Raw genomic sequence first — 19,331 nt, 5'->3', positions numbered from 1 at the left:
AAGTCTGAAGTTCGTGACTTCCTACCTAAGTGTCTGCGCACCGCTTTAATCTGTCCCTCACAGCAGCTGGACAGACAGATCCATAGCGCTGTGCCGGACACGGTTCTGCTCTGGTTTCTGTGGTGAGCACAGGAGCTGCCCACAAGCCGGTAACAGGCAGTCGAGATTCCGTGTTTCAGCAGGCAAGGAAGAGTGGCACATGAGAAATATGACCAGAAACTGGTACGGCTGGTAGAAGCTATTGTTGCAACGATAGGTTTGACACAGTCCTGCCTCAGCCAGAGTTCCCGCCTGCGCTGTGCACCCCAGGTCAGCTCCGGCACCTGGGCCAGGCAAGCACCGGGCAAACTCCTCCGGAGCCAGGCTTATGGGCACTGCCGTTCCCCTCGGCGCGCACACCGTGTGCTTTGGTCCTCCCAGTTCTCCTGCCTGCCTTTTTCTTTCAGAATTGCCCCTTCTGTGGTCTGTGGAGGAGGAGGCAGTGGTTTGCCTTGTTTCCCAGGTGGACCGTGTTGATGGATTCTGGAGACAGGCAGGAAGAGGATGTGGGAAAAGTTGTGGAAGAGACCTTTAGAGGTGGATCAGAAGGGGTGTGGAGGGCTGGGTATTTCCTGTGACAAGGAAGGGAGACCAGGAGAGTGCGTTTCTTGTCGCCTCTGCTTGGGATGGTTCTTCTCCCTCCTGCGGCTGCTGTGCTGCCCAGTGTCTGGCTGCCCCGAGCGGCACAGCAGCCAGCTGGCTCCGCAGAGACCTCTGTGTCGGCTTTAGGTACCATTTCTGTTTCATTCCTCTTCGCGTACCTTTTCTATTTTGTATGGCTTCAGAGTTTGATGACCCTCTGCGTCAGCCCCTGAGTGCCTTTTCCCGTGTTCCTGCGCACCTTGGCCTCTGGTCCCCGTCCCCACGCGTAGCTCCATAGGGATGTGGTTAAGAGATGCTGCTTTACTGCGGTGGAGCTGTATCTGAAAAGTGAAATGTGATGTTTGTTTGTGTCACCCTGACGCGTGCAGCTGGGTTCTGCTGGCAGAGCAGAGATGGGTAGATAGATACGTGCATGTGTAGATGTGTAGGTACACATACCACAAACACCCAGAGCTCATGGCCGTTACTGGGTGCTGCCTTCCTTCTGGGGGTCATTGGCCCCAGGGGGAGGAAGCACCAACATTTGGGATTTGAACTACTTACTGTTTCTTAACCTGTGTCACGAGCCAGGTCCCCCGCGTGGGTGTCTGCCCTCCCAAAGCGGCAGGACGTGTGGCTGACATAGGATGTCCTTTTGCAAAAGCGCTGTGGTTTTCCAGGCAGCCTTTATTTGTGCCTCCTGTTCCCCGGGAAGCAAATGAGCCTTACGGTCTCACTGCCCGATAGTGTTGTAAACGCTGCACAATTTGTGTGCCTCTAGTCGGGTTAGCTTCAGTCCTGCTTATTATGGTGGTGTTTAAAATCGTGATGTCTGACCGTGTTCCTTACAAAATCTGGGGCTCCTGGAGTCATTTACTGTAAATATGGGTAAGTGTTTCCAATATACCTTTCCTTTTAATGCACTTTTCAGCGTAAGTGAACCCCTCGTGTACGAGCGTGCTGCCGAGTCCTTTAGCCGGCATGGTGCCGCTGTTTGTTCAGCGGGACGGTGTGTGAGCACCGTGACATCCGAGCGCCACGTGCTGCGGTCAGAAAGTGGCTGGAATTGTCAAAGTGCAGCATATCGGATATTTTCATAGTATTTTCTTTCTCTGACTGGCTGGGAAGAGCTTCCTGAAAAACTGACCTGTGTTGTTTAGAGTACCTACTTGATTAGGAACCATTTGAGGAACCAGCAATGTGTATTTGTGGCACAGAGGGTGCCGTTTTGCCAACAAATTTTTGCTGCTGCTCTCCCCAGTTTCTCAGAAGCTTGACATTTGTCTGGCTGCTCTCTGACAATTAATTCAGCCAGGCGTGGTACAAATGTTTGTGCAGCCGCAGAAAACCCCGCTCCGTTGCGGCGGGTGAGCTGGCTGGGTCGCTGGCGCAGAGCACCCAGCGTGCAGGAGCGCGGGGCACGGCCACGCGTGTGAGCACGCCGCGGTTCGTGGCGGCGCGGGGCACGTGCTGCCCGGCGTCCGGAGACCCCGCTGCTCGTCGGGAGCAGAACTCCCTCCCGGGCTGTCCGAGCACGCCGACAGCAGCTGTGCGCTGGACTTCTCTGCCTCTCCTTTCATTCTCTGCCCAAGACTGATGGGTCTGGGGTGAGGAGACAGAAATGACCACTTCTCATCCCTCAGCTGTGTTCTGTTTTGTGGTTGGGGACCTGCTCTTTTTCAGCCTCTGTTGCTGTATCTTTCTGCTAAATCCTGCTTTCGGCACCGGGGAGACAGAGAGGCGAGGAAGGGGCAGAGGGAAAGGTGAAGCTGCTCAGCCTGTGACGAGCGAGGAGCTCCTGAGGAAACAGCCATGAAGTAAAGGACGGGTTTTGTGAGCAGCCTGAGGAAGAGGATGCGATGTTCGGTGGATGGAGTCCTGAGTGGTGCTCTCTGCGTCCGTCTGTCCGTTAACAACGCTGTCGGCCATCCCCACGGCACGACACGACTGCTCTGCAGCAGTGCCGGCGCTGTCGGGGCCGACAGAGACAACCTAGTGAGGGTCACCTGCAGAAAAGTTCTGGACGTAAAAATAGGTTATTTATATCATGTGGATAGCAAAAATAGTAGCCTCATGAAATTAAAAGATTAGGAATGACAAACTGGTGAATTCTAGATTTAGTGCTTTCCATTTGCATACAAACTGGAGATTTCTCTGAAGTAAAACCTTGACTATCGTATCGCTTCGACAACTGCAAACATGCTTTTGTAATGTTTTGTGCTTTTAAAATTCTTACTGACCAGTCACAGCTGGGATAAACTGTATTATTTCTGTATGGTCAGGAATTCTCCCTCCCTCAGGAAAACACTCCGGGCTGTTAAACCGTGAGATTTTTTAAAGAAGGCAAAGAAAGGAAAGTAACAGTGTTTATTAAACAGAAATCTTTTGTGTCTCTGCTTTTCACCCTCGCCTCCAGTTCAGTTACTATTTATGTACAAAACCCATCAAGAATCCTTCTGTTAGCGTTCCCTCCCAGAGCTGCAGTAAGATTGTTGTGCTACATTATTACTTTTGATCTAAAAATTCTTTTTTAAAGTAAGTGCTAAAAAAACCTCTAAATACCACTTGCATAGGATGGGAAAACCAGATGTTAGCCCCCTGCTGCTAACTTCTGGCTTATCAGAGAGGATGCGGGAGGCAGGGTTGTTCCTGGGCAGGGTACCCCAGCTGGAGACCCTTCTTGGCAGCAGCTCCTCTTCTGGGCGATGCCTCTGGGATCGAGGCAGAGTTTAAGCCGTGGTCAAGCTTGGTGGCAGCGATGAGCTCAGGGGTTGATCTGGCCCTTCCCGACGCCCCGAGCCGTTAATCCAGCCAGCGCGGTTTGCTGTGAAATCCGTCTGCTCGCCATTGGGCGCACAGGGCTGGACTGGGGAGCTGCTGGCTCCTCTGGGCGGCCGGGCTGAGGTCACAGCGCTGACTCAGCTCGGTAAGTGGTCTGATGGTGATGGAGTCGTGCGTGGTGATGGGCCGCTTGAAGTATGGCCGGTAACCCAGCAGCGTTAGCGAATGGAAGCGTAAGGGCTCTGTGGACACCTAATAGGAGAGCCGCAGTAGGAATGTCCGCTGCTCTCCTGTTGGGTGCTTGAAGCATATGTCTTCTTTTGGTAATACATTAAAATTCAGTGCTGTTTGTGGAGCAGTGTTGTGCCTCCTTGGGTGCTGTTGGTCACCCGTCTGCTGGGGCTCAGCCGGTGGGGTGGCCGCAGTGATGGAGGAAGGAGACCAGCCAGGAGGAGCGGGCAGGTTGTCTGTGTCCAGGCTCATGCACAGCCCCTCTGCGCCCTGTCTGGAGGGGACCTCCGTCTCCTCTGCCTCTGCAGCTGTGTCTTCCAGGAGACACGGCTCTCTCCAGCCAGCCGTGACAGAAATCAGTCTTTAGAAGAATTGCAAGAGATTCCTCGTGGAGAAGGGAATCGGTATATTTTGTATATGGAGTTCCTGCATGTGTGGAGGTCAATGCTGGAGTTGGAGGAGACATCTCCTTGAGGAGCTGCCGTGACATTCACTTTCTTGCTTTTTCTAAAGGAAGGGTCAACAATGGTCACCATGAAATGTGTCAGTGGTTAACAGACCTGTGCTAGGCATGCTAAGTTGGTCTTAACCACAAATTGTCATTAATCCTCTCTCTTCCAAGATGATATTTTCACACTGACACTTTCGCCATCGGTGTACTGTCATAGTTCCTTAGCATGGTCTGTTGGTGGCCCTCCACATGCTTTCTGTTGAGTGTTGGGTGTGTAGGACCAAGGGAATATAAAGCTATGTTTGCTCAGGTCCTACAAGGTCTGGGCTTGAACTGCCCTTTTTCCCAAGGGAAGGATACTAGGGATTTTATGGCAATATTGAAAAGCAAATATGAACAAATGGGACTTGAATTTGGCCAAACTTCCATCCAGCCAAGTTGCTGACTTAACCTGGAGAGCGGTGCTGTGGTTGATGGAGAGATTAATGCTGTGTGCAGCATGCACAGTATGTGCGCAGAGGTATCTGCTGGCAAATAACAGTTGTTTATCGTTATTCTGATTTCTGACTGCCAGCTGGCAGACCCAGCTGATGCTGAAGTCTGGGAGGCTGTCATAGCTCCGGCGTATTAGCTGGTTTGATGGCCTGAAGTGAGCTTTGCTCACCTTTGTGCTGGGAGTCCTTAGCGATTTGCTGGCGGTAGGCGCAGGTGTTTGCAGTGTGGTAGCTCCTGCGGTTTCTTTGCAATACCGTGGGCCTGGCGCTGAAGAACAAGGTCTTTCAGCACAGAGGACCTTCAGCACAATGAAGCAAGCTTCTGCCTGTGCAAAATGAAGCATTTGGCTGCAAGTTGCGTTCATGAAGGTTCTGCAGTGTGAAACATGAGTATCCTCCTCTTTCTTAGTTGAAAAGTTGTACCTATATTTATTTACTTCAGCGCGGAATGGAAGCTTTGGTGCCTGGGAGGCATGCTGCGGCGGCAGCAGCACGAACGACGACGTTGGACCACATCGCTCTCCATGCCATTGCCCGGCAGCGCCGTTTGAAGATGAGTGATGAGGTTTTTTTGAAATAGCACAGTGACTGTTCTTGCCTTGGGATCAGAAAAAGCTTCAACATTAATTTACGTTCAGAGATTAAATAAAGCCCTCCATTCTTCACTGGAAATAATTAGATTTCTCTCTGCTCCCAAGTTTTATCAAATATGTAACTAGAAAAAATAATTTTGTTTGTCTCTTTGGCCAGCATATAAAACATCACAGAATGTAATCATGGCTGTAATGAAACATGACTCTGAATACAAGACCTAACTCAAAATGTATGATGTCAACCATAGGAAGATGCACCTTCCACATCTTATTCAGAAAAGCCTTGTTAACCGTAGTTGTATACAGGGGTCCAGATGTTCGTGGAATCTGTGTGGAGTGCTGCTGAGCTGGGGTAAGTGGTGGATCCATCCAGAAGGCAGAAAGATCTGGAAGGTCATGGTGTCTTCAGGGATTTCTGCAGGTTGGTCTGATTTTTCGTCTTTCTTCTTTAAATACTACTAAAGCCAGAAAAGCCCCGCAGAGACAGGAGCATGTGATTAAAGCCGCACAAAAATTCAGCAGCCTAACAGCCTTTCTGTAGGAAGCGTGACAGCTCCAGAACTCATCTCCCTGATTGTCCCCCTCTCCGCTCTCGGCAGAGCCGGCGGAACAGTGGGAAACACGGTTCCCGTCCACCTTGAAACCTCCCAAGTGAGGGTCTGTAAGGTTAGCACATCTGCGCCGTGCCACATCGAAGACACCTGCTCAAGACTACGACCAGAGGATGATCCAAAAAGCCTACCTTTTTTGTTTTAAAATTTAGTAAAGACGTCGGATTCTGAGATGCCTGTCTATGATTTCTAACAAACGATGAAACTAGCCGGCGTGTAAGAGGGGAGAGCGTGGAGAACAAGGACAAATGGAAGTAAACAAAACTGTTCCTTTCTCTTTTTTATCTCTTCGGTTTATATGCTGTCACTTCTTTAGTTTTTCCCTGTTTATTTGGATTAATGTTTCTCATGAGGCAAAGAAGTCTACATGTTTTTTGGAGCTGCAAATCAAGTAATCACCCATATCCAAAACTCGATTATAGAAACATCTGCTTAATGTCTGACGAGTTGCTGTTTTCTCAGTGTGACATTACAAGGAAGTGCTTAATCCAAACCACCTAAAATTGCTTTAAATCCTAGGATTCAGAGCGCATAGATAACATTCTGCATCCCCCTTTCAGGAATTCTTGCAGAAAAATTGGAAAATAGTACATGGTAGGTGCCAGCCAGAAGAACTCGCCACTTGCTGGGTGCGGGTGCTGGTTCGGAGAGCTTTCCCTGACACAGTGTGGCTGTGCTGGTTGTGTGCCGTTCATGTCAACAGCGAGACAGAAATAAGGTTCATTCTGGAAAAAATAAATATGTGCAAGCCTAGTTCTGCATGTGTTTTGCGCAGGCACCCAGCTACGCATGTCTAGCCTGGGCAGCTGAGATGAGAACGGGATTTTTAATGGAAGTGTTGACACGGCCTGAAAACCCCAACAGCCTTGCTAGGAATAAAAGTTTTATCAGCTGCTGGTACAACGTGGCCGTAGCCAACAGCAGCGCTGCATTAAAGACATTTTAATGATTTATGGTGTTCTGACAAACCAGCCCGTCATCCATCTTGTGGTAAAGCGTAACTTTTCATCAGGGAAAAGGTAAAGTCATAAGACTCTGTGAAAAATATCTTAAGGAGCGAAACGTGGCGAGCTGTTTGGAATAGGAAACAAGATCAGCCCTTGGAGAGGTGAAGGCCCGTTTGTGGAGCTGGTAACCTCAGCGTGGCTCCTGAGGGCTGCAGCAATTTTCCATTCACTGCAACTTCATGACTTTTAATTTGCTTTATACCTGAGCAGATAGGTTCTGGTTTTGACCTTTGCGTCGGAGGGGGAGGCTGTGTTATTAAAGTGCTTGCTGTTATCCTTAGCGGTGGGGCGGTAAAGCGGTCCCAGCTGGCTGAGACCGTTCGTTGCAGAAAAGCTGCTGCAGCCCCAGGTGCCTGGGTGCAGCCCAGCAGACGTGCACAGCGGGACCCCTCCGTCAGGGCCGGAGACCGGCCATTCGGGGTTGGTGTTTTGAGGACCACGGCTGCACGGGTGAGCACCCAAACGCAGGGAGGCTCCACGTGCGGGCCTGGCCCCGAGCGGAGCCTTTGGCCCGACCCAGGCCAGCGGCACGGCCGAAAGCGGAGAGATGCGGGAAGGCGGAGGAGCGCTGTCGTCATGGCCGGCAGCCGCCTGCCTGCTCGTGTCACCGAGCCTGGTTCGTCAGCATGGCGTAACACGGAAGATTGCCGTGCAGATTGGCGCTGGGGCCAGCGCTGCAGATGTCCCATTCTTCTATGTGGGCCTTTGTGTGCTGGAGATAATGGTTGGGAAAGGCGCTGCCAGAGACGCTGCTGTCAAAACTGTTCCCAGAACAAAGTTCTGGTTAAATGAGCTGCATAATCAAGCAATGAGGGTTCCTGATTGTTTCAGAGTGTGTTTTTATTCAGGATCAGACAGTATTGTAGTGACGTGTCCCCGCTGAGCGTGGGGTAAGCGTCGTGGGTCAGTTGTGTGCAGCTGCTGTCCTGCTCCCAGCAGTTTGCCTCCAGCCGTGGTGGTGCGGCCTCCCCGGGGCGTTTCGGCTACTGGGGCTGCGGGGCTCCCGCCGCGGCTGCGGGCTCATGGCAGGCTGCCGCGAGGCCCCTCTGAACTGCGCCAGACCCATTGCCCACTGCACCGCCAACATCATCGGAGGAGGTCTTCTAGGGACAGGGCTGAATTTCTCCGCCTTGCCCAGAACACCCTCCAGCAGGACCAGCCCTGAGGGGACGGTGAGGGGCTGCACAGGCACCAGCTGCCTTTGGTGTTTCCAGCCTCTTGGGCTCATTGAGCCAGGCTCTGGGTCGGCAGCTGCGGAGGGGGAACACCTTTGAGGGACCAGCATCCTTGAGACGGTGGGTGCCCCCTCTGGGCCTGTTCTTGTAGGGGAGCTGCTCCTGGGGGGGTGCCTGTGGTCTTCAGCCCCAGCCCTCTCCCTTAGATGGGCTGATTTTACTGTCCTGTGTAATTATCAATTTACTTTTTGTTCATGATTCATCCTGTCCGAGGCAGGCAGCTTTGTGTTCCCCTAGCTGCACTTCCAGCTGTGCTGGAGAGAGCACATCTGTCTGTCCATCTGTCCTTCCTTGTTCACTCGTTCCTGGGTGCTGGAGAGAGCACATCTGTCTGTCCATCTGTCCTTCCTCGTTCGCTCGTTCCTGGGTGCTGGAGAGAGCACATCTGTCTGTCCATCTGTCCTTCCTTGTTCACTCGTTCCTGGGTGCTGGAGAGAGCACATCTGTCTGTCCGTCTGTCCTTCCTCGTTCACTCGTTCCTGGGTGCTGAGGAGGAGAGCACATCTGTCTGTCCATCTGTCCTTCCTTGTTCACTCGTTCCTGGGTGCTGGAGAGAGCACATCTGTCTGTCCATCTGTCCTTCCTTGTTCACTCGTTCCTGGGTGCTGGAGAGAGCACATCTGTCTGTCCATCTGTCCTTCCTTGTTCACTCGTTCCTGGGTGCTGGAGAGAGCACATCTGTCTGTCCGTCTGTCCTTCCTCGTTCACTCGTTCCTGGGTGCTGGAGAGAGCACATCTGTCTGTCCATCTGTCCTTCCTTGTTCACTCGTTCCTGGGTGCTGGAGAGAGCACCTGCGGAGCCAGGCAGTCTTGCCAGATGCCCAGGGCCCAGCTGCCCGGTCATTGCTTTTGTCGGTCAACGTGGCTGTTGGCTTTGTGAGAACGCTTCTGATTGATTAGATAAATCTGATGTGACAAATTTGAGGTGATTTTGGGGGAGGCTGTCAGCGTTTCACACCTGGTACCACCCGTAATCAGGTGCTTTAGGGCTTTGTGCTGTTTCCCGTGCGTGTCGCAAGGCAGTAGCTGGGCGGCCGTTACAGGGGCCAGAGGCGTTTTTGAGCAAGGCGGTGTCCCCAGGGGAAGGCAGGGGATAGTTTTGGCACAGGCCGTTTCCAGTGGCTGTGCGGGGTGAGCAGCCGGAGCAGCCCGAGCCAGGCAGCGCGGGGCCGTGCCGGTGGGCACAGTCACGCCCCCGCCGTGGTCACCAGCCCCTTACGCACCCACCCGTGCCTGGGCTTGTGCAGTGCCGCAGGGGATCGTCTCGGTCCTGGGGACTGGTCCATGGAAAGCAGGTAGGTGCTTCCAGCAGAGCTGCATCCAGCTGCTCGCCGTGGTTGGTGGGCTGAATGAGCCCCTGATGTTTTAATCGTATCACTGCAAATGCACCTGGGAGCTGGGAGCTTTGCTATCTTGGCTATGGCTGGGGAAAAAAAAAAGATTGGCTGGTTTTATCCTTGTTTATGAGAACGGTAGAACAAGTTAGTATTATCTTTTTAATTACCAGTGTTACAGAGATGTTAATTACCAGGCAAAGGCTGTATTTCAGTTACCATCAGTGCCATCATAACCCAAAATGGATACGAAGATTGCTTTTAAATGACAGGGTAGCCGATGCTGTCCTGTGCAACCGTGGCACCGTGGCCGTGTCAAATGCCTTCGGTTTCTCCTCAGAATAGCACGATTGCTGTTTGTTACTTTGCTGATAGCAGCTGAGAATTGATTTTTTTTTTAAATAAAATTGACAAGATTCTGTCTGCAGCTCTTGGTACTGAACCGCGCTCAGATGGCGAAGCGGGGGGTCCCGAAGGCAGCGCCGGGGGCTGGGGACGCAGCCTGTGGTACCCACCAGCCCATCCTGCCTGCGGTCGCCACTGCAGCGGTGCCCGCTCTCCCATTGCACTGTTAATTACCTGGTAAAGTCCTCTCCAGCTCTTCTTTAAAGGCCGTGCGGCAGTAATTTCCCTCCAGCTGATCAGACGTAGCCGCTTTCTGAAGAATGGAAGCTGTCACAGGAGTGAAGTTTGTTGTCTTGGTTTGGTAGGTGAGCTGTTAGGAAAGCTTGTCTAGGGGAGATGAACTTGTTAAAGTCAGTACTGGAGATTATTCCTTCAGCAACAGAGCAGCAATGCACAATTTCCAGTAAGCCCTTTCTGACCTGCTTCACCGTCTGTGTGCTCACCAAACTCACTCCAGTTTGCAGGAAGCCTGTGCTCGCAGCCTGCTTGCTGTTCTTTGCGAGGGAGAGCGGACTGTCCTGGTTCTGCAGCCTGTCTCGGGAGCCTCAGACCCTCAGTGAGCGCCCGCGGGTGGTTTCCAGCTGTACTGGAGTGACTGGTACTTGTCCCGGCCGTTCCCAGCGAGCCCAGCGGCCGGGGTGGTCTCGCAGAGGTGCAGTAGGCACGTGCTTATGCGGCTCTGTCACAAATTACCAGTTCTTTCTCTTCTCTCCCCATTTCTGCTGTAACATGTAGTGATCAAACTGAACTCGGTTCTCCAAAAAGCCTCAAGCTGTTCATACATCATGGTAAGTGCCTCCTTATTGCTGCTGCTCCTTCAGAACAAAGAATTTAGTTCTTCCTGCCGCAGAGCTGCAGATCTCCCATTTCCTCGGCAGTCTGCATCCTCCCCATCCCACGCTGTCCCCTGGAGCAGAGACTTTTCCCCAGGCGGTCCCAAAGGTGCTTTTGGGTGCCACCGGCAATTTTATGTTTGTGCTTCACATTTCAAGCTTCAACCTTGCATCTAAAATGCAGCTATGTAGGTATTGGGGAAGAGGGGAGGAATTTGGCCCCAGCAGCGTGAGAGGGGAGAACGAGCCCCGTGGGTGGTCCTGCCGGGGTCCTTCCCTGCGTCTCACTGGGACGCGGCACTGGGACGGCAGGCACGGTGACTGGTAGGTCTCGCTGAGCATGCACAGCATGAGTGCTGCGGGCTGGATTGCCCAACACTTTGTGTCTTCTGCGCTGCCATTCGCAGAGGGCGGCAGCGCCTGGACCAGGCCGGCAGCGCAGCGGGCGGTTGGTGTTGGAGGCGGCTGATATTTCCTTTGCGGGGTAAAGGCTTAGGGCCACGTTCTGATTGTGCTTTCGCTCATGATAATGCCTATGACTTCATAGGGGCTGACGTACTTTTGAGAACCGAAAACTGCTGCTGCAGGCTATTAATGGTTGGAGAGCGCTGCTGGGATCAAATAAGCTGTGCCGGAGGGACGGTGCATCGTCCCAGGGTCACAGCCGTTTCCAGAAAGACCACTTACAACTGCAGTGCTTTACATCCCTGGAGAAGGGAAATACAGCGACGTTTTTAACCATTTCGATGTCTAACTGGGGTTTTGTAGGTTTTCCTCCTTGGGAGTGCAGACGTAAATACCCAAGGGAAGCCAGCAGAAGCTGGAGAAGTCAATGTGTGCGAGCAAGGTGCAGCCACTCCAAGTAAGCATGTTTGTAAGCCAGACCAGTGTTTGGCGCTGGTTCACTGTCGTGTGGGATTGAGGGGTCTGATGTTGGTGCGTAGCGCTTGCTAATGCTAAGCCTTGACTCTGATCTAAAACCAAGTGAAATCCAGCTTCGTACGCGGAAACTTCCTGCTGGCTCTCGGCCGAAGTCGATAAAGTGCCTACGTATGTAAGGATGACAGCGCGTTTGTCTCGTCGTTCAAAGGCAGAAGCCACTGAGGGGTTCAAGGAGAAAGTCCACTGCTCCCAGTGCGGAGGCAAAGGGAAGCTCTCTGGAAGTGGTATCTGCACCCAGTGTGATGGGAAGGCCTGCAGCGGACAGGCCGCCTGTGCCTTGGTGTCAGATGGCATCTGCACTTGCAGAAGGGAAAAATAATCTTTGTGCCGCCGGGATCAAGCAATCTCAAGTGTTTATCAGCTCCGCAGATCCTGCCCGGAATGCAAACCACTTGCTTTTGTTTGAGCTCGGACAAATTGTGCTGCCCCTTTATAATTAGCTTGAGATAAGTCAGGACACGCTATTAAATGATTAGATGACCTTTCGTCTGGCTGGGGGTTTCAGCCCGTTGGTTCCTTCAGAATCAGCAGGAAAAAAGTTATTGGATTTCTAGAGGAGAAAAGGCAAAGCCTGCCTAAGAGAGAGCAAGTTGGACTGGAAAATGTACAGAGCAGCAAAAATGTCGGTGACTGGGGAAAGGATCCTGAATTAGCAAGAACAAAATAAACTTCCAAAAAGGATGTAGTGTCTGAGTCCCCTGGACACCAGAAAACGCCCAGATCCCAGCTCTCTGTTTCCATGCCAGCCTACACCACGGCTGGGTGGGAAACAAACAGCTCTTGTAAGGAGCAGCTCCATGAGTAGTGCAGGGGAACGAGAAGCCAAACAATTCCGGGCAGCTTAAGGACTTTGTTTCTGCTGGTGGTGCTGAGTCCGTGGTGTGAGGGGGAGTGCTTTGAACCTGCAGGGTAAGGTTTGTCCTGAGGCGTTATCCCGAAGTCGGGTTTGAGTGAGAGCGTAAATGCCACGTACGCTTCTACCGAAGAGCAAGGTCCCTGCAAATCACAGTCACGGTGTGGTTTCCACGCGATGTGCGTTTGGCCCGTAGGAGCATCGCTGGAGCTCAGCACGGCACGAAGGAGTCCTGCAGGCGCCCGGCGCTGCCGTGATGGAGGGATGCAGCCCTGCTGCCCCGCGCCCCACCGCGTGCCCCGCTCCTGCCGTGGGGTTTCCTGCTGGTTCCCATCTCTTGTCTTGTCGGTGGCTCTCGCGCCTCTCTCTGCCGTTGATTCCCGGGCCGTTTAGACAGACGGGTTTGCTGTCGGCGCAGCGGAGGGGGAGGTGTTTTGGCAGTGGGAAGCCGCAGGGATGGCTTTGCAGGGGGCGAGGCTGGGGACCACCTGCCTCTGCCCTCGGGAGATGCAGCTGAGCGTGCCGGGCGGCTGGGACTCTGTTAAATCTTTCATGTGCCACATCTTGAGCGATACGCTCCCAGCCGATGCCTGCCTTCTGCCTTCCAGGTCTGGCAGCGTTACACACAGGTTTTTCTGATGGCTGTATTTAACCGCTGAGAACGTCCCTGGTGCTGCGGGGGGCTGCGTTACGCGGTGAGGGCAGAGCAGTCTCTGCGTTCTTGCCTTGCTTCGCATTGCAGATCTGCATGGAAATGGACTGAGATGAATGTAAAGAACCACTCTGACCCGTTAGCGGGTAGATGTTTACTCCTTCCCCAGGAATGCATGCACTAGTGGAGAAGCACAACAAGGAGAAATACGTGATGGGGCCCTGACGTTTTGGGGCCGGGGGGTGTTTCTGTAACCAGGGCCGTTTTACGAGGGGTTCCTGCTGGTGGCAGAGGACCTAAGTGACCGAGCCTGGCTGGGCAGCACCAACAGCAGTCCTGAAGCTGGTTCAGCTTGCATTAGATCCCTGCCAGCAGCTGTATTAACATGATCGTTAGCTGTTAACGGCGCTGGTAATTATAGCGGTACCAAGGGAGCATGGCTGGGGCTCCCGAGGAGAAGTGCCCTCTCTCCCTGGCACTTGGGTTGCCGGCTGTGTCGCGACGGGAGCCATCCTATCGGCAGCACTGCGACCGGAGCCGCGCGCCACCCGGGCCACGCGCCCAGGCCGCCCCGCGCGCCCCGCCTGCCTGCCCCGGCCACCCCGCCTGGGGCGGCTCGCCTGGAAGGGGGATGTCTCCATCCACGCCCGCGTTGTGGGTTTTTTCCAGAAAGCAGAGAACAAAAACTTCCAGAGTGCCTGAAACTGGCGTTGCTTTGTACGTAGGTGATGCTGTTCCATTTCAGAAAACCATTTATTATGATTACAGAGTACAAGAGTTTTCATCATTTTCTTATTTCTTATACTAGGTTTCCATTTTCCCTGCAGAGAAACAAGAAGCAAATGACATAAATATAAAATGCAGTGCCTGTTAAGATATTGCAAGTCACAACCGAAAAAAAAAATAAATTAGAAATTAATGAGCTTCTAGCCATAATGTGAAATAAACCGAAATCAGGAAAGAACATTGTTCAGCGCCCGGCTGGCTGTTGTTCAAAGGTTTGTTTGCAGAGAAGTTACAGAGCCGTGACCATTTTGGGAGGTTTTAAAGGGCCATTGTTAGGTCTTTTCTGCTTGAAGAATTTATCAAACGTAAAGGGGTTTTTTTGCCGGGTTTGTTAAATGAACAAGCAGTTCAGTTTGCTGTGGGCAGGGGCTGGGTCCTGCTGGTGCTTTGGCTGCCCGGGGTGGTTCGTGGTTGTGAATTGGCAGGAAGCAGGGGTTTTACCGTACATTCTGCGTCCTGAGCCCCGGCAGCTGCAGTGATGGGCTCTCGCACGCCCACAGACGCCGGAGGGCTCGGGGTGCCAGCCGGGGACGGGGCTGGGGACCCCGTTCTCGCGCAGGAGTAAGGCCACGCTGCCTCGGCGTGGCTGCCAGCGTGGGACACGGCGCTCAGGGTGAGTGCGGGCATGGGGGAGTGGGCTGGGGTCCGGCGACCCAGCGGCCCGAGGTGTCCCCAGCTGTGGCCGAGCACACTCCCGCGCCAGCCGCGGTCTGGCTCTGCCGGCGGTGCCTGCCCCTGGGCAAAGCCTGAGTTTGACCCAGAGAAAATTGCTCCGTTAAGCCACCCAAGAAGTGAGTCTTTATCATGAGGTCTGAGCTGTGCCTGGAGTTATTACAATACAGCATTTTTCATTCTCACCGTGATTGTAATGACGACTGCAAAATAATCCCCGTAATTTCAGTGTGCGTCGCTAATTGGGATGTTTTTGTCGGGCTAATGATAACCACCTATTATTTTGTCACCTTCACGCTGCAGTTTGTCCCTGGTGATATTATCCTGTATGCCATTAGCGCTCGCAAATGGTTATTAACGGCAGCATTTTAGCAGTGCGAGGGGTGCGGGGGCTCCGTCTGTCGGCGCTGCTCTCTGCCGCCGCAGAAGCTCCCCGGGCTGGCTGCCGCGCGGTGTGAGTGTGACCCGCTCTCCCGCAGAGCCTGTGCCCACCCGGCCTCCCTGCGCTGCGCCGGGTGAGGGCTGCACGGCCAAAGCGCCAAATTGCTGCTTTTTCACAGAAAATGCATCCAGCGCTTTGTAATCGTGAGCATGTCTGATAATTAAGAGAGGAGAGATGTAATTATACCAGATGTAGAAATTTCATTAGTTCATTTAAAAATAGTTACCTTGATAACTAATTGGCTCTTTTAAAAATAGTTACCTTGATAATTAACATGTCGTTATTACTCAGAAGAACGAGGGAGGCTCACCAGGGAAGTACTGGCTGGAAAGCCGTGCCCGCGCGGCAGGCTTGTTGCCCGTGGGAAGAGCGGGTGGCGGGTTCTCCCGCCGGCGCCGCGGACCGACACGGCCTGGCTCTGCGTGCCGGGATGGGGACGGCTGCCGGTAGCTGGTGGGAAGCTGATGTTTCACGTGGGGGACCCGCCGTGGCCTCCTGCTTGCCCAGCCGCCGCGACTGGGTGCCCGTGTGGCGGGGAGCAGAGCGGGCAGGGGTGGGAGGCGGGAGGGACCCGGCCAGCAGCGGGGAGCGCGGCCCGCGCCCGCGGGAGGACACGTCCCGTCCACCACGGCTTGGGGCCGCGGGAGCTGGGAGCCGGGCTGGGTGCGCAGGAGGGGCTCCGGGGTGGCGAAAGCCTGGCAGGGAGGGTCTGTGTCTGGCAAGGACAGGGTACCGCTGCGTCTCTGGGGCACGGTGTTTGTTGTTGTTAACAAATTTACATTTTAATTGCTTTCTGCTAAAACAAATGGGTTTATTTTGACCTTTTGGAGCACTGCTCTATACGCAATAGATGAAAACCAATCTGCTGGAGGCTGGCAGCCAGCGGATGTGAGCCGAATGGAGTCAAGGCTGGGGGAGAAACCCCGCGGTGGCCCGAAGCCGGTCCCGTTGGGAGGCAGCCAGCACAAAGCTCTGTCCCTAGGCTCCCAGACGCCTCTCCCTGCTGGAAAGCTCTGCGGAGCTGGGCCTCATGTCCTAGAGGAAGCTTGGAGCAGGGATGCTTGTGGCTTACATCTTGTCCCATCTCTGGCAGTGGCCAAGGCCGGGCTGGCCGGGGCTATGAGCACCCTGGGCTGGTGGGAGGTGTCCCTGCCCAGGGCAGGGGGGGGAACTGGGTGGGCTTTAAGGTCCCTTCCAGCCCAAACCGTGCTGTGACTCTGCAGTCTGTAGATTCCAAGCCACAGCCCAGGGATCAGGAATATCCCATAGTGGGGTAGAAGTGCTGAACAGCGAGGGTCTCCACCAGGTAACGCAGCAAATGAGGCTGTGGGACGTTTTACCAAATCTCTTTTTTCCCCTCCCGTTCTGTGGTGCTTCAGGTGTGCATTGTGCAGAAGAGAGACACTGAGAAGATGTATGCCATGAAGTACATGAACAAACAGCAGTGCATTGAAAGAGATGAGGTGCGCAATGTGTTCAGAGAGCTGGAGATCCTGCAGGAGATCGAGCACGTGTTCCTGGTGAACCTCTGGTGAGCATCACCTCCCCTCCGCCTTCCGGGGCCGCCTGCCCTCGGGCGCTCGCAGAGCCATGTTCTCCCCGTCCTGGGGTCACAGACGTCTGTGGGAGCATCCCAGTGAGCTGCAGTGGCAGGCCATGGTAACGTGAAACGTGGTCAGGAAGCGCAGCACAGGAGATGTCCAAATGCTGCGGCATCAAATGTTTTAAAACAGCTTAGCTGCTTCTTTTCCATCAAAAGCCTTTGTGGGTTTGTTGGGTGTTGTTCACCAGCCTTCTTGCAAAAACCACTATCACATGCCCCCTAAGGAACCCCCCACCAATTTAACCGTAAATATTTTTGTACCAGGGTGTGCTGGTGTGCAGTTGGGCTCAGGGGTCTTGGGGCAGTGGGATGCTCCCGGTGATTGCTGTTAAAGAGAGTCCATCCCATGTGCGTGGAGATCCTGGGAGCTGGGACAGGCTGTGGTGAACTGGGTACTGTGCGGGGCCCATTTTTGTAGCACATAGCAGCTTGAAAATTCCCAGAAACTAGCATTTTTAGAGGTGGTAATTTGTAACTTTTATTCATACAGAAGTTACACAAAATGCATAGCGTTTCACACAGTATTTGGTCCCTCTGGAGGACGCGGTCTCGCAGAGGTTGGCTGGCAGGTTGGATAACCAGGCTGCTCTCAGCCGTAGCCAGCGTTTTTACTGTGACTGTCTGGGCAGGGTGCGTTTCAAAAGCATTACCAGCTAAAGCTATTTGTTAGATTTCAGCCTGATTTGAGCAGTTTTTCTAAAATCCGACCCTAAAACGTTACCCAGTAACGAGGATAGTTTTTGCCGGGGCACACACCATCAAGTTAGTATTGCGCGGTTTGAATTGTAACTATTTTCAGTGATCTGTTGCTGGAAAAAGTTAGATCTCTTCCAATTATCAGATGTGTGGCCTTTTACTGGAGAATGCCTAAGGGCAAAACGTACTTTGCAATAGATTCACTGGCCAAATAAAACATATTCCGTCAGAGTTCAGATGTATCGTTATCAAACTTTGCACGTTAGTCTACAAGTTTTAGAAAATAGGGCGTTGTGTCCTGAGCTGTCGGTTCCTTTGGGTGAGTCCCCGGCCGCCAGCCCCGTGGCCCTGTCCCGGAGCTGCTGCCGGGCGCTCGGGGTGGCCCGTCCTCTCCTGCCGTCCCTGCCCTGTGAGCAGCACACGGCTTTACCTTCTGCCCAGGACCTGTTCCCCGAGTGCTTTGCACGCCCTGGGCGTGGTTCGTAGTGCGTTCTTTCGAAGGACAGCGCGGCTCCTCGCGAAGGCAGGCTGCTGCAGCCCTGGCCTGGAGCGTCGTCACGGCAGGTAGGCGGCATTTCCATCCCAGCGCGCTTTGAGATTGCCTGAGAATCCCTGCAGTCGCAACTCCCTGCTGTGGAGAGGAGCAAACAGTAAATGTGAAATAAAGGCCGTGCACACTTGGTGAGTAATGGATAAGCAAAAATGAGATATTATGTAAAAATGCAGTGAAGCGCATCTGCGATGCACGGTGCCCGGGAATCTCCCTCGGAGATGGCAGGGCTCGTGTTAGTGCTGAGACGTGGGCCGAGGCTGGAAGCAGTGCCTGGTGAGCCACTCCCAAAAATATTTTTTTTCCAACAGGTAATGAAATTCTTGAGAAAACATGCTCTCTTAGCAAGTTTTTCCCTGTCAGCTCGTACTTTTAGAATAAGACTACGCTTAGGATGAGAGCAGAAGCGTGTGATTCATAAGTATTATACAATCCCACGTACTCCTTCCTCAGGAATAGTCACCAAATTTAACAATTGCACGTTGTTTTGTGGTGTCCTCACTGCTGTCAGTCTCCTGAGGGACCCGCTGCAGATTAGAGAGGCGTTTTACTCTACAGTAAATAGAAATCTCTTTTTCTGGTTTTTGTGGTTAAATTAGTGCTTGTGTTTTCCAGTTCCTTTTCAGGCTAGGCAAAGATATTTTCGGTGTAGGTTTATGTGGTGGTTCACAAGCGTGGACGCGAGGTTTCTGTGCCGTGGCTGGCTAGCGAAGCCCCAGCTCTGCCTGCGGCTGGGTGACACGGCACTGCTCGGGCGGTGACGGTGGCAGGGTGAGCAGGGGGTGATGACGACACCCCTCTTCTAAGGAGGCCTTGCTCAGGGCACCAATAGGTTAAAAAACAAGATAACGTCTTGAGTTGATCTTGCTTAATGAAAAAGGTGTAAACAGCGAAGCCGGCATGTGCTCGCAGTGGGGGTGTTTGCAGTTTGCACAGGAGCTGTGTAGTTCGGAGAGGGAAACCACCTGAGGTGGCTTTGGGAGTCCTGTGGCACCCAGCCTGCTCGCTTACGCGCCGCCGGTCCCGCAGGTACTCCTTCCAGGATGAGGAGGACATGTTCATGGTGGTGGACTTGCTTCTGGGCGGCGACCTGCGCTACCATCTGCAGCAAAATGTTCAGTTCACGGAAGAAACGGTCAAGCTGTACATCTGTGAGATGGCGCTGGCTCTCGACTACCTGCGAAGTCAGCATATCATCCACAGGTATAATGACAATCCGCGGTCTCTCACCCGCGGTCGTGGTTTGGGGTGGGGGGGCCCATCTCTGCTTAATGCCACCCGCGTCAGGGAGCTGCTGGCACTGAACCATGGCAGCGGTGCCGGTCCTGGGCAGCCTCCGGCCACTGCTCCTGCTCCCCCGGCCTTCAAAGGGAGCCAACACTGTGCTGGGGCCTGGAGGTACCTCCCAGGGTGGGTTTCAAAGCCATCAAGGCTATTCCACAGAAATAGCCCCAGTATTGTGTTATTAGTTTTCCTTACAAACGATGCCTGAACAAGTCAGATGCTCCCACTAGTTTGCCCAGTTGCCCAGGAAAAGCG

General features: G+C 53.4%; 1 protein-coding gene across 1 annotated transcript in view; it reads left to right on the top strand.

Annotated features, from left to right (window-relative positions):
• STK32C (serine/threonine kinase 32C) overlaps positions 1-19,331 on the top strand; it is an 82,368-nt gene that overhangs the window by 51,954 nt on the left and 11,083 nt on the right. Inside the window, exons 3-4 of the mRNA XM_086752532.1 lie at positions 16,323-16,474; positions 18,822-18,995. Of these exons, the coding sequence (XP_086608658.1) occupies positions 16,323-16,474; positions 18,822-18,995 (326 nt within the window). The remainder of the gene's footprint in view (positions 1-16,322; positions 16,475-18,821; positions 18,996-19,331) is intronic.

The sequence above is a fragment of the Chlamydotis macqueenii genome, chromosome 7 (assembly GCF_036417535.1).
Source record: "Chlamydotis macqueenii isolate bChlMac1 chromosome 7, bChlMac1.mat, whole genome shotgun sequence".
NCBI classification, from domain to species: Eukaryota; Metazoa; Chordata; class Aves; order Otidiformes; family Otididae; genus Chlamydotis; species Chlamydotis macqueenii.
Note: the sequence above shows the minus strand (reverse complement) of the source record. Positions and strands in the feature narration are given on the sequence as shown.